The sequence below is a fragment of the Archocentrus centrarchus genome, chromosome 1, assembly GCF_007364275.1.
Source record: "Archocentrus centrarchus isolate MPI-CPG fArcCen1 chromosome 1, fArcCen1, whole genome shotgun sequence".
Lineage (NCBI taxonomy): Eukaryota > Metazoa > Chordata > Actinopteri > Cichliformes > Cichlidae > Archocentrus > Archocentrus centrarchus.
In genome coordinates, this window is record NC_044346.1 from 13,322,622 (window position 1) to 13,336,674 (window position 14,053).

The 14,053-nt window shown below is 40.0% G+C and overlaps 1 protein-coding gene across 4 annotated transcripts in view; it reads left to right on the forward strand.

Moving 5' to 3' along the window:
* Positions 1–14,053, forward strand: part of fbxw7 (F-box and WD repeat domain containing 7) — a 126,838-nt gene that overhangs the window by 86,355 nt on the left and 26,430 nt on the right. Inside the window, exon 1 of one of the 4 annotated variants that reach the window (XM_030738230.1) lies at positions 12,267–12,626. The exons of the other annotated variants lie outside the window; for them this stretch is intronic. Within the exon in view, the coding sequence (XP_030594090.1) occupies positions 12,588–12,626 (39 nt within the window). The 5' untranslated portion in view covers positions 12,267–12,587. Of the gene's footprint in view, positions 1–12,266; positions 12,627–14,053 lie in introns of those variants that run through there. 4 annotated transcript variants of the gene reach the window in all.

Sequence of the window (14,053 nt, forward strand, 5' to 3'; positions counted from 1 at the left end):
CTAAAGCACATTATGGTTGCCTGCTGCTATGCCATTTTGATCTTTACAAGCTTTTAGCTGTGCTTTAACAATCCCAACTTGAATAGCAAAATTAAAAACAATATTTTAAACTTTAAACTGTTTGTGCTTGCTGCTTAGCTCCAGGAGTGCTTGCACTATTAAAATAGGAAGGCATGTTTACTTTTCTAATGCCATCTGTTGCCTCTGTGCCTGCAGTAGCTCTACAGATTGTGCTCCGATTCCTCAGGTGAGATGCTTTTTAAAGATGGAAAAGCTCATCGAGGCATTTTTGAGAATGTGGGACAGTAAACGATACACAGTCAACGTGGTAGGTTAAATTTTGTGTTTTGAAGCATGTTGTAGTTTGACCCCAGGTATTTTCAGGTTAATCAACACCCTTGTGCTTACAGTGAATTTACTGACAGGATGATTGTCTATTGTTAGTCTATTAATCTCAGAACAGCACCTATAGAGTACACTGCTGATGGAGCCAACAAGGGAAACAAAATGTTTAATCCATGAACTGAATGAATATTATTAAAAAAATGTTTTATTTAGTGGTTCGTCACTATGCAGCTTTTTGGTAGATGTATATCAACCCAACCCAAGGACTTGCACTGCACCGCCTGATGTATGAGTGTATGACTGCATTATATTTTCCTGTTGTAGGGCTCTTGGAGGCTTTGATGATTTTCATTATGTATGGCAGAAAACACTATGCATGAGCACATAAATCAACAAAACAACACGCACTACAGCTCCTAGAGGTGCCTTTCCATGTGACCTGTACAGCATTTTTCCCTATTCATTCTCTGCAAGCTAGGAAGTAGAAAAGTGTTGATGCTTGTGTAGTTTTGGTGTGTAGGAGGGATCTACGAGTATGTGTCAGAAGCTGTTTGAGTTGGAGGCAGGCAGTGGGGAAAACACTGCAACAGAGGCTGAATCAGAAAGATTTAACCACTTCCCATGTCCAACCTTTTTGTAGTTTTAAAAGTAAAATATTTACTTGCTCTTCCTTGGTGTAGGGTTTCAGCTGCTTAGCAGTTTGGGGCCACCTTAGTTTTATTTATTTATTTATTTGTTTCATAATGTGCCAAAGGAAGGACTGTTAAGCACTGGACTCTTGTTTTGGAGCTATGCTGTTGAAGGTCATGCTGAATATGAAATGTGCAAGATATCATCTGGATAGCAGCGTATGTCGCTGTAGATCCAGTAACTTTGACATTCTCATGAAAACTGATTTTTGTTTTTTTGTAGTGGATTTATCCTTAACACATGGTTAAACAAATGGCTTTTTTTGTTTTGTTGGTTTTTTTTTTGTTTTTTTGGATAAACACACAGTATGCCACACTTTAGCCTTTTGAATTACAGTACAAACATTACTGATGATCCATGCAATCAATTTCCTAGTAGCCTGCAAGGGAAAATAAATAAATTAAATGAAAGCGAAAGACTAGTCTAAAAGTTACAAGATTCTAAAAATTGAGCGCATTCTAATGGATGTCCATATAAAGGTCATGATCCTGTTTGTAAATGAGAACTGGTTCTTAAACATTTATCTGGTAAAATAAAGGTTAAAAAAAATTGTTTGTATGCAAGAGCCTTTTAAAACAGTTTCTCTAGATTCTTCAGAAATTATTTTAAATGTCAGCGACGTTTAAAGTGATTTTTACTGTGCATAACATTGCACACACAATCTCAGATTACTCTGCAGTAGTGCTAGTGTCAGCCTTATTTCCTTGCAGTTTAATATCTGCATACCTGTATGAAATGTGGTATCATATTTACCCTCACTATGCCGTTCATTTTCTAGATCAAAATACCGCAGAATGACGTATAGCTGCTTCACAGTTCTGTCCACTGACTTTGTTTAAAACATCCTGTTATACAGCGTGAGTGGTGCTGCTGTCTGTAGCTGATGATGTACATTAATAAAATATCAATTATTAGCTTGACTAGTATTTTGCCCCAGCGAAGCAAAATCTAATCAACTTATTGCACAAATCCCTAACAAATACAAATATGAAGCACGTGTCTGTGCATTCAAGATTAGCTTCTCGGTTCTTTATCACCTTTTTGTCTGTGTTGTTCAGCATGTGTTGTAACTTCTCAGAGGCCCAGTCTTGCATAAAGAGCTATTTTTAGCCAGCATTCATTGGGTATATTGCAAAAGCTGTAGTATTGGCCCTAAAATCTATTTGTATATTTATATTTAAGTGAAATATTTGCGTGCCTGTTCCTAAACAGGGTTTAGCAGTCGTAAAACTGTTAACTGTAATTTCCCCATTGTGGGATCAATAAAGTATCATCAAAAGTATGTCTCTCATAGTAAATCTCCAGTTTGTGTTAACTGTGTTTTTTTTTTTTTTTGAGGTTGTTTGGTTGTTTTCTTCCACATCTCCAGTTTTTGTAGGTCTTATTTATGGAATAATTTGGGTGGTATTTATTTGTTGGACTGAGCTGAACCAAACGTACAAATATATTCACTGCCTCTCTTGTTTACAGGTGCTACAGTAATTTGAGATCTTTGTAACTACTATAGTACCTGTAGTACAGTAGTCTGCTTTGGTGTGATAGGGGAGGGGGGTGCAAACAGGCTTGCAACACTGTTCAGGGTTCACCGGTCCTTTACCCTTCCTGAAATGAAACGTTTATGACCCTTGATCCTTTTCATTCTGTATAGCCTTTCAAATCTTAGGAGACATCTCTGTTTCACTATCATCTATCCGTCTGCTGTACTCTAAAAATTCATCTGTTTCCTTCTTTAATGCATTATAGCATGACCAGGTCTTTTTCACAACAGTAAGGTCCACTGTTTCCCTAATGCATAAAATATCTAACCAAGATTTCTTTTCTTTCCTTGCATTGCCCGAACCAAAAAGGTCACTTAATCCTCAGCCCTACCAGTATGGCAGATTAAACAGAGTGAATATGGTCCCATAGCTCGTATACTTCCTGAACTGACTCATTGCTTTTCTTGGGATTGTCTACTCGTTCATTCTTTATCCTCAAGCACTTCTTAGTTTGCCTCAGGCTATTTTGTTAAGTAATAGCTCCATGTCCTTTGTGATCACTGCTCACCACTTGTGTGGGTATTTGCTAATGTGAAGCATTAACAGAAACATATCAATACCAGTTGAGTTGCAGTACACCTTCAGTAGAATTTGACAAACAATAGCAGGCTAATACAGAGGAAAATAACCCTCTTAAAGGAAATGATCTCAATCATTTATCCATTGTTCTGTTATGGATTAGTAGGACATGAAATAGGAGAGTGTATGTATATTTATTTGGAACCTTTAGATGTATGTAATCAGATTTATTGAAAATTATGCATTAATTAAAGTTTCAGGTAGATGTTAAAGGAAGCTTGTCCTTAAGTGTGCCAGTGTCTTGCACCACTTTTTACATGTAAAATCTGCTTTTACAGCAATAGAAGAATCACCAAAACATTCTCGCTTTAGTCGTTTGTATTTGAGCCCATGTCCACTTCACTCTCTACATGCAACTGCATTGCTTTTATGTTGCATCATTCTTATTAAGCAGAAGTCCACGTCAAAATGGCCAAATGTTCGTGTGCTGTCTGTTTGATCTCTCTCTTTCCAAATAAAGCTGTTTGTGCCATCAGACATGGCAGTTGATAGCAGTCAAGTCTAGTGCTAAAAAAGGTTGCTAACACCCACTCTGCTGGTGGGCCATCAGCGATAACAATAATCCCAAACAGACACTTTAGACAAGAACCTTGGCTTTCACAACATGGCCGGTGGACACATCTAAACAAGATCAAATGTAAAATCAAAATGGGGGTCACATAGTCAAAACATAATCAAATGTTTCATTTGTTAGCTGTCAGTTTGTGCCACCTCTATACTTAACTTGGGTATCTTGAATAACAAAACAAAGGTTGCTCTGGAAACTTTTGTTTGAGCAAACTTGAAAGATGTTCTGCCTGCATTTTTTCAAGATTACCTCATCAGTCAGGCTCACCTGTGAGAGGACTCGCCTTAGTTTGATTCTCAGAAAAGGCAGAGCTACACCTCATGCTCAAGACAGAATTGCTTGCTCTGATGTTTCCTTTTTGTTGAACTTCATTATTCTGCGAGTTGAGACTATCACACCAAGTATTTTAGCAATGCGGGAAAGCTGCCACCCACTCTTTGCTCTTTTTCTGTAATGATCTTTATAGTCTAGTTCTTGCACTTGTACTTGTTGCCTTTTTTTTAAGCAAGCTTTACTTGGGAACATTGGTAAGACGATGGCACCCATACTCCTAAAAACTTCCTGGCTTCTCAGCCTTTCCCTTTGCGGACTCAATAGAGCTCCCCACTATTTTTAAACACTCGTCTTCCATCATAACATAAGGAAGCTCCTGTATATGTGAATTTTTACTGTACTACTATTAAATATTGATTTCATAACTGCATGAACCACATCAACGATGCTTCACTTACTGAACATGACACTGAAAATTTCTATTGGGCAATGGTGTTTCTGTACTAAATGTGAGCGTGGTAATCTGAAAGTGTCAAATCGTGATATTAACGTACATCATACTGACACGACATAAACGTTCCAAAGCACACATGATGACAAGCCCAGACATGTCTGAGAGCGTGAGCTGGTGTCCGCTTCCGATAACTAAAAAGGAGCTACTTCAACCTCCAACAAAGCCACAGTACTTTGCAAAATATGCAAGAAAACTGTTCCTGCTGAAAGTGGAAACGACAAACTTGCTTCACAATTTGAGACAAAAACACACCATAGAGTGGAGGCGATATTGGCAGCTGGTCGTGTGCAACCCAAAAGTAAACAAATGATTCGACCAAAATTACTGATGCTGTTAAGCAGTTGTTAAAAAGACTTGACCCAAGATGCAACGTGCCAGCTTGAAAATGCCTTTCAGTTATATTAGGTGACGCTATTGAGCAGCTCCTGATGGGGTACAAGGCTTAAGTTACAAGTTACTTTAGTCACTGTTAAAGTGTTAAACTGTTATGGTATACTTAAAATTTCCTGGGAATACTTTTGACTTATGCTGTGTCATTACTATTGCATTGTAATGCTGCTGCTGGTACCTAGTAGCAGGAGATTCACACTTTGAATAGGTAGTCTGTCATCAGTCACAGCTATTTGGAAAAGAAGGATGGAAAATGTCCTTAGTTTTGTTTGCATCTTACAGGCAGCAGTATTGTAATCACTGGAAAAACATTGTTCAGTATTTTGTAATGTCATAAATCATGATATAAATTTGAGGCTACTTTGCTCACTCCTAGAATACACAGTATGGCTGAATTAAAGTCACGATCCTCTGATGTGTTTGTGGAGCCACAGTGCGTTGGTTTGCATGTGAAATGATTTGTACTAAATCTAATTTAAATTCCTTTGGTACTTGTTACTGGACGAGGAACATTTTCCATTCTGAAGGTGGTAGAAGAAAAGTCCATCCATATTTTGATACAGTCTGCATTGCTGTACAGAGCCATGCTGCTACCTTGCTTACTAAAATTTCAGGTTAATGCTTTAAAGAAGAGTAAATTATATGTGCTTAATTCACTGGTTACACCAGACTGTTAAAAGGCATCCTCCGATGTCTGATCCAGGTTAAATCTCAGTTCAGACGGTTCTCATGAATATTTCCTTTTGAACCTTTTATTTGGAACAGCCAAGAAGCAAATTACTGCTTTGTTGAAGAGATAAAGAGTGGTATGTGTAGACTGTGTTCCAGATTAGATCCGTATCAGAAGAGGGGAAGTACCAAAGCCAGTTTGATGAGCAAGTTTGTGTAGCGAGTTCAGGTCAAGGCAAGCAGCCGAGCCACCATGAGTGTCCTCCACGCAGTTTACCACCACCTTCTTGAGCATATTTAGGGATCCACAGATGACAGGCAGCACATATTGGCTCTCTCTGCTTTATGTAGGATACAAAGTGATAATTCTGGATCATTAAAGAGGTTTATTTGCTTCTGTGTAAATGTTGATGCCAGCCCTGGCCAAGTTTCACCTAGCTCATCACACACATTTCCATAACCCTCTTTCATTTCTGAGTTAGATATGACAGTCCAGGCTGCATCCACATGGAAAGCCAGATAGGCCTATCATGGGAAGAGGATTAGAAAGAGAGGGCAACAATAATACTGACCTTTATCCTGTACAGTTTGCCTTTTAAGTGGTATATGTATGTGCATACCTACAAAGGTACTTTTAGTAGAAAGTTATTGGACAGATAAGTTTAATTACTTAACTTATATAGAGTCAAAAGCTGCTTTACAACTTTTAAAGCATTCCTAACTAAATGTTGATTTTTGCTTGCTGCCATTATCATCTAGAGCTGTACCCAAATTTTCAGCTCTTTGTTTTTTGGGTTGGCATTTAGTTTTTTTTATTTTGGGATTCAGATTGTGGGTTTTTTATGTCTTGTTTTCTCCAGTGTAAATGTATACAGTTTCAGCTCGGGTGTTGGACATGCCACTCATTATGCTTCAGTTCACCTCACTGTTGCCTCATTGACTTTGTAGCTGGATTTACTGGCTGACCATACCCCTTTAATAACTTTTTTATAAAACTTGCCTAGCAACAGCTCCACAAGATTTTGCTCTCCTGCCTCAGACATTTTCTCTCTGCGGCACTCCGTACGGGGAGTGGCAGAGAAGCGGGCAGCATCACCTGTGAATCAACTGTCTGCACATGTGCAGTGTGGTTTTTGGGGAGTTTCTTACCCAAGTGGAGGCTATGTGCTGTATAAGAGGGATTGTGTCACCTTTCTATTTTCCTGTGATCAATGGTTTTAACAGGCAAATATGGCTGAAATCACAGCACTGCCAGAGCCTCTAACATACAGTATGTGTATCATTTTGTCAGACAACAAAATGAGGTAATAAAATCGGGATCATTAAAAATGCTTCTAATTAAACCGAAAGACCTGTGGCCTGCTCGAGCCATGTTCAGCAAAGCACCAGCTCCCCCACCCACTGGCCGAACCTTGGGATATTCACTGATTACTACGGATGCTTATTTATGCTTTGGGTACATTGATGATGGCCTCAGGATTTAGCTGTGATGCCTTTGATTTGACAACATAATGACTGAGAGCATCATTAAGTGGCAAAGCGACACATATTCAGTCATTGATTTCTTAGTCTTCATTGCCTCTGCTCCTGCAAAATGAATGCTTTGAGAAAACCAATGAACCGGTGTCCATCTAATGTTATAGAACCTGTAGTTTGCCAGAATGTGAATATTTTTGTGACCCTGCCTCTCGCCCTACGTGAGCTGGGATAGGCTCCAGCCCCCCCCCCCCCCCCCCCCCCCCCCCGCGACCCTGAACAGGATAAGCGGGAGAGGATGGATGGATGGTAACAATAAGTGTATAAATGCTTTTAAAAATTGGGAGGGGAATCTATCATAGCCTGTAGCCTCCATCATTTTTTAACTTCAGAAGTGTACTTTTGCTTTATTTTATACGTGAAAGATTAGTTGATTTTTCTGTCACTAAAATGTCATATTTTAATCATGCTTAAACCATGATAGAGTCTCAATTTTAGAAATTTGAATAGGGGATTTAGAGGCAAAATAGAAGGCAGTATGTGTAGATTTATTATTTCTTATCAGATATCCTTATGCCCCAGATTTTGGGTTATGCTGCCATTCTTTCAGAGATTTGCAAAGCTGTGAATTAAGTATGGCCACTGGTCAACTCATTTGTCAAGTGTGAACAATTGTAACACAGTTTAGCTTTCAGTCTGCAGATTTCCCCCTATTCTGAGTACACACTGAGGCCACAATGCCATTTTACCTAAGGACCCACACTAGACCACAATATTTTCTATGGGGAAATAAGCTGTCTGCTATTGCCTTGCCATTATTTCTGTGGTCACTGTCAATTGTACACAAATGAGGAGGCATCATGGCTCTTGTTTCCAGCAATATTGTTTAATGACAGAATAGGGAGGCTGAACAGAGATCCTGATATCCCAGTTCTGATTGAGATGTAGCACCATTACAATCTTTTCTTTGTAGTCTTAGGTTATTACCTAGTGAGAGTAGATCTGTACATACAGTCTGAACTCTTAAAATTTAAGAATGGTTGCCATATTCAGAAAGCTTTGTGACGCATGCTTTGTCTTTTATCTACTTTTAGATTTTGTTACAGCAGTCTCACTAACAGAAGCTGCAGCAGGAAGGATTTACATTTTGGTTAGAAACACAGTTGTGAGAGCTGTGAGTTAGTTTTTCCTGCATTGCATCAGTATTTCTTTTCTTGCCTTCTGCTTATTGTTGCTGCAAACAGCATTTTTTTTTTTCTTCTTGTACAAAGTATAAAAATATGAAGGTTTTGGATATCATCTATTGACCAGCTTATGCTACAGCTGGACTGTGTGTGTGTGTGTGTGTGTGTGTGTGTGTGTGTGTGTGTGTGTGTGTGTGTGTATATATATATATATATATATATATATATATATATATATATATATATATATATATATATATGAGAGAGAGAGACATATTTATAGGGGGGAAAATCATTTTGATTGTGTTAAATGATGAATAACAAATAACATGCTGTGCTATTTTTGACCAGTCTTTGCTCTTATGTCTTCAGCCTTTGAGTGCATGCACATGTGCCTCTGAGGGATAAACACTGGATGCTGTCTCTTTGAATTTGATCATTCTCTTTAGTGTTGGAGCTGTAATATATATTCTTTATTTTCATTGTGATGACCATTATTTTCTCAAGGCTACTTGTATGCATTACAAAACGCTGCATCTGCATCCAGCTCCAGTTCCTAACTAATTGCTGATAACTGCAAATAGTGACCTGTTCTCCATTTATTTTTATTTAAGCCCATTGATGTCACAGGGGAGATGCCTCAGCCTCTTGCTTTTAATTTCTTTTTTTTTGACCTGACCCCTTCAAACTTGAATGTCTCAGTCGCGTGGGTGGCTGTAGGATATGCTAATTCAACTCCATGCAGATTGTGCTATTATTATCCACCACAGAATGCCATGATCCATGATTTCCTTATTCATTAAACCTCCCCCACACGGATTGCATCTGTCCAGTCTGGCATGGGGATCACACTTAACCCGTTTCAGGAAAATCTATTGAAAGTAGACCCCCTGCTTTTTTTTTTCTTTTTTCTTTTTTCTTTCCAGGGAAGACAATCGTACAATGACACGACCCCCATTTAGTGATGCATCACTACCCAAGAAGTATTTGCCTCCTTCAAGTTCACCACCTCACATTAAACATTTTTTTTCAAGAAAGCCCCTTTCTCCTGTAGTCCAACTATTTTTTTTTTCTTCTCCCACCAACATCTGTTGATTGGAAATAGTTCCAGTCACCAGTCCTGCTAGACAGCTGTGAGGCTTCTTACAAAGTCAAGCAAATAAGTTATTGTGACAAACTCCCAGTTAAAGGTTATATTAATTTTTCTGTTATTTTTTTTTTCTTATTTTCTGGTTAATAGTTTGATTTCTAGTGTCCATTTTCTATTTTTCTAAGCCCAAGTTGTACAGACAGTTTCAAACATTTAGACTGTCCGAGCAGCAGCCTAAACCTCAGAGAGATTTAAGGTTAACTGACAGAATGAAAAATTTCACATTTGACAGAACACAGCCAGAGGTTTTCATGGCTGTCTGTTCTGTCCTTTTTGATTAATCCATTAATTTTCGGATTTAAAGCAATGAATGAAATCATCTTATATGCAGGCATTAAGGCTGTGAGATTCTTGTTGCTTTTAAAACGTGTGTATGTTAATGGCATGTGTCTTTGAAAATGTTTGTCATTTTATGGATTTGGTTTACTAATCCAAAGATGATAAATTAATTGAAGGGGATGATCAGACTAGGTAGCCAGTCGCCCTGGTGCATTTTTTTGCCTGCTTGTACAGTATCTGAGGCGGTGTACTTAAATCTTGGCACTTAAGTTGTCTATTTATGCACAGTCGAGATAGTATTTGCATTTACCCACAAGCATGCTGTGCTCCAGTGAAATGACTATTTTTGTACATCTTCCGCTGTTCAAATTTTGCAGCCCTCACTGATGGGAAAGCTGTAACCTGTTTGCTGTTTGTTGATTATAATGAACAAGATGTTTAAAAATGAGTTTGCTTTGAGAGGAAGACACCTGCTTTGTGCAGGACTTTGGTTTTGATAAGCAGGAGGTTAGTATCAGCAGGGAAGGGCCTGTTAATGCTTTACCAACTGGCAGAAGGAGAGTGACAAAGGAGGCCACGGCCTATTCAAAGGCCACAGTGTAACCCCGCTCGCATACCAAGCATTCCAATGTGCTGTGTAAAGGTTGGGCTGGCAGATAGCATCAAGAGAGCCTTTCTCATGAGAGCCACCTTAAGCACACACGGACAAAGCTCTGACCGCTTTGTCTCATGCACCCTGACGTCTACTGATTTGAAGGCTTTTGTGTGAGTATTACTGTGCTGACAGAGTGTCTATAATGCTTAGATTAGCCAAGTCCCAGTACATCTTGTACAAAATAATAAATCATGCACCCTTTAGGCAATTTACAATGCAAAATGAGCCTTAGGATGTAACTCATATTGTCAGATTGTGACAGATTTTGCCAGGCATCTCTTCTTTGCCAGCTTTAAAATTCCCATCTGTGCTAGGTCACTGAGTAATTACAGGTGTAAGTTCGGACAGTCTGAAAGGCCTCCAGATCTCAAAGCTCTGTCACCTGTGAATAGAGCCCAGCCCATGACCCGTCATTGTCTCCACAGTTTCGATGATCTGAGGCTGATGTGTTGTGAGGTGAAGCCTTGCAAATGTTGGATATCACTTGAAATGAATAGTGTGGCGCAAACTCTGTCAAAAATAGTTTTTTCAGGTGAAAATTTTGAGAAACCAAAAAGCTTAATTGGCAGTCGTGGTTGTATGGCCAGTCATGTTGTCCAGATTACTCCAACAAATGCCTTTTAATGTGTTTATCATGAATGGCTAAGCAGAGGAACTACCATCACTGGTTTGTTTACTTGGTTGGATGTGCCAGTGAACAGACAAATAGTGTTTTGACAGTTTGTTTACCTGCACTGAGAGAACAGGATCTGAAGCTCCCATTTTGAGGTTGCAGTTTTCGGCATCTCTAATCAGAATTGTTAAGCTGTCAGCAATACATAGTATTTTTAACTAGACAGGTGCACTCAGCCATCATCTACGATCCTGAAATGCAAATACTGGCCTGTAGGAAGCAGGTGCAGCAGATATAGATCCATTCACATATCGCCTGATGGGTTGTAATAGCTTCTGACTGTTTTCTGTCATGTGATCCGTTGAGTCATTTTAATGCAGCAGTCCAGTGCAGTATTTCTGTAAACCTTTCGGAGAGCTAGAGCACGTGTAAAAGAACATATTAAATTTTTGGTGAAGATCCAAATCACCTTCTCTTAAAATAGCAAGACTGGGCAATGGCTTTGGCAGAGGTGTGCGGTCCCCGAGTGCCTGCAGGGACAGAATTGAACTGTTGCTGGTCAATATTTAGCTAATTTGTTCATCTTTTATAATGTATACCTCTGGATAGTAATAATATATTAATCACTTGAGTCACTTTTTCAAGCAGAAACAGCCAAATAAGCTCCAAACCCCTCATTTTCTCACATAGTTTCTCATGATAGTGAAATGCATGTTGGATTTATACTAAGTTGAATAAAAGGATGGCTTCAAAGAAGCCATGGTCATTACTTCTGATATTTTATTACAGACATTATATCAGCTCTAATATTTTATAAACTGATATTTTTGCTGAAAATTGCACTCTGGCGAGGTAAAAAATAAATAAATAAATAAATACTCCTAATGGTGAGAAGGATAAGAGCGGTGTAGTATACTTGACTAAAATGACTCCCACTTTCCACCACTGCGGAATGACTGTAATCTTCAGTATAAATTTGGCGCAGAGGAATACCTCCTGTGCTTGCAACAAGTGGGGGTCCGCCTTTGATGCGACAAGTGAAGACAAGTCCGTACCCCACCTGGTCTCTGTGCGCTTCCTCTCGCCTGCTACGCATATGTCCCCGGGTACTCCGCTCGCAGAGGGATGCGCTGCGCACGGTGTTGAACGTTGGACTGCACCATTCCTGTCGTCTCCACCGGGGAGGCTGTAATCCGATCCCGTTTGGAGGAGCCGTCGTGCAGCCTGCGAAGAGGAAGAGGGCACTGCTCTGCGCTCTGACGCGCTCTCCTGCACTCCTCCCCTTTTCTGCCGAGTATCACCCTCTTTCTCCCCTCATCTCTTCACTCCCTGCTTGGTGAGGCTGGTCGGCGGCGCACAAGCCTCCGGAATCGTCGCAGTGCATTGTTCACCCATCGACCTAGCCCCTTTAAGTCGACGTGATACGGCGGAGCTTTCCCCCTCTTTTTCTTTTTTTTCCCCCTAATGCCTTTACCGGTGGAATCTACTGCATGCACGCCAGTCCGGTGACGTGCCCGAGCATGTTCACATCAGAGACGGCGTCGGATTTACCTGAGAGTACACTGCCCTCACACTGTCAGAGCGATCTCCCCACCGCGCACACAGATTTGGACTTCACCGATTTTAACTGAAGAGGAAGGAGGGAAACACACCGGATTACAAGGATGGGGTTCTACGGCACTTTAAAGATGATTTTCTACAAAGTGAGTAGGATTTCTGCGCGTATTATCCGCCGTGTCACCTCCAGCACATCCTCATCTCTTATGTGTGTGACTCGCTCTGTCGCCCACATTATCTTTGACGCGCCTCTCACGGCAGATCGTACGGTCACTGCGGAGGATGAACAGCAGTGTAGCAGACCCCCAGAGACGCGTCTTTAATTGGTTAGGCCTTAATGTTGTGTTAGCGTTGCATTAAAATGTTTTAATATGCGAAGATGCCATTTGGCATCCTTTCCGTCATAGTAACTTCATAGCTGTGTAAATACGCGCCACCGCCGCGATTCGGGGACATTCATTGTATTGGTGAATTGCTTATTGCTTTGGTGGTGTTAAATTCTGCAATGCTAGATAAAAATATGTTTATAATTAGACGTTAAGCACTCCTGAATTTCCCGTTTGTGGATGGCACGAAATCCCCCCCACCCCCTTTTTTTCCCTACCCTTAGTGTTGGTAAGATGCGCTCTGCACCTGTATATCAACTGTGGGTCCTCCCTTTCACATAACCTAGTAGATGCTTCAGCAATTACACATTATGCGTAATACAGTACCTATAAAACAGTCTGTGCTTGGGTACATTTGGAAATAAGGGCTTCAAGCTCAAAAACGCCTAGTGTCCCCTGCAGTCCTCCCCAGTTTGCAGGGTTATTATGATTCTACATTATGCAGTAGTGGTTATCTCGCACTGACCAAAGTAACTGCTTGAGATGCATGCATGTGATCAGTCCGCCTGCATTTGCCTGTTGGAGTAGCCAATTCCCTGACACTGTGCACTTGCCTCAGGCTCCAACCACAGATAATGGGTCACTGTGTCAGACAGCGTGAGGTAGAATATCCTCAAGGATGTTGGGTGTATTGTGCTGGATGGCAGCCATAAAATGATCCTCCCTTAGCTGGAAAATGCAGAGTACAAACAAACAGGGGAGAAAACAAACATGAAAGGGAATTCATAATTCAGGCAATGTAAACAAATTTGTTAATTAGGTATAATTTTAAAATGTGGCTCAAAATATCTCTTGTGGTGGGGGATTTTATCCAGTTAATCCTAATAATTGGGTGAGAATGTCATTCTTAATAGATGAATAGTGCTTCATTGATTTGAATGTTCATGCTCATTTGTATTCTCCATCCATTTTAAGGATGTACTCATTCTAAGATGTATCTGGATTTTCAAGTCATCCTGCAGAGCTCAAATATTTTAGTGGCGCTTGCGGCTTGTAGTGGCAGACTGTTACTTTGAGGATGAATTGAAAGTAGCCAATTCTGATTTGATTGCAGTTTTGGTCCTCAAAACTCCTACAACTAGCTCTCAGATTGCAAACATCACTGTGTCTCAAACAATGCTGATTGAATTTGGGGGGGGGGGCTCTGAGTGTTTGAAAACACTATTTGACAAATGAGAAAAGGCTTT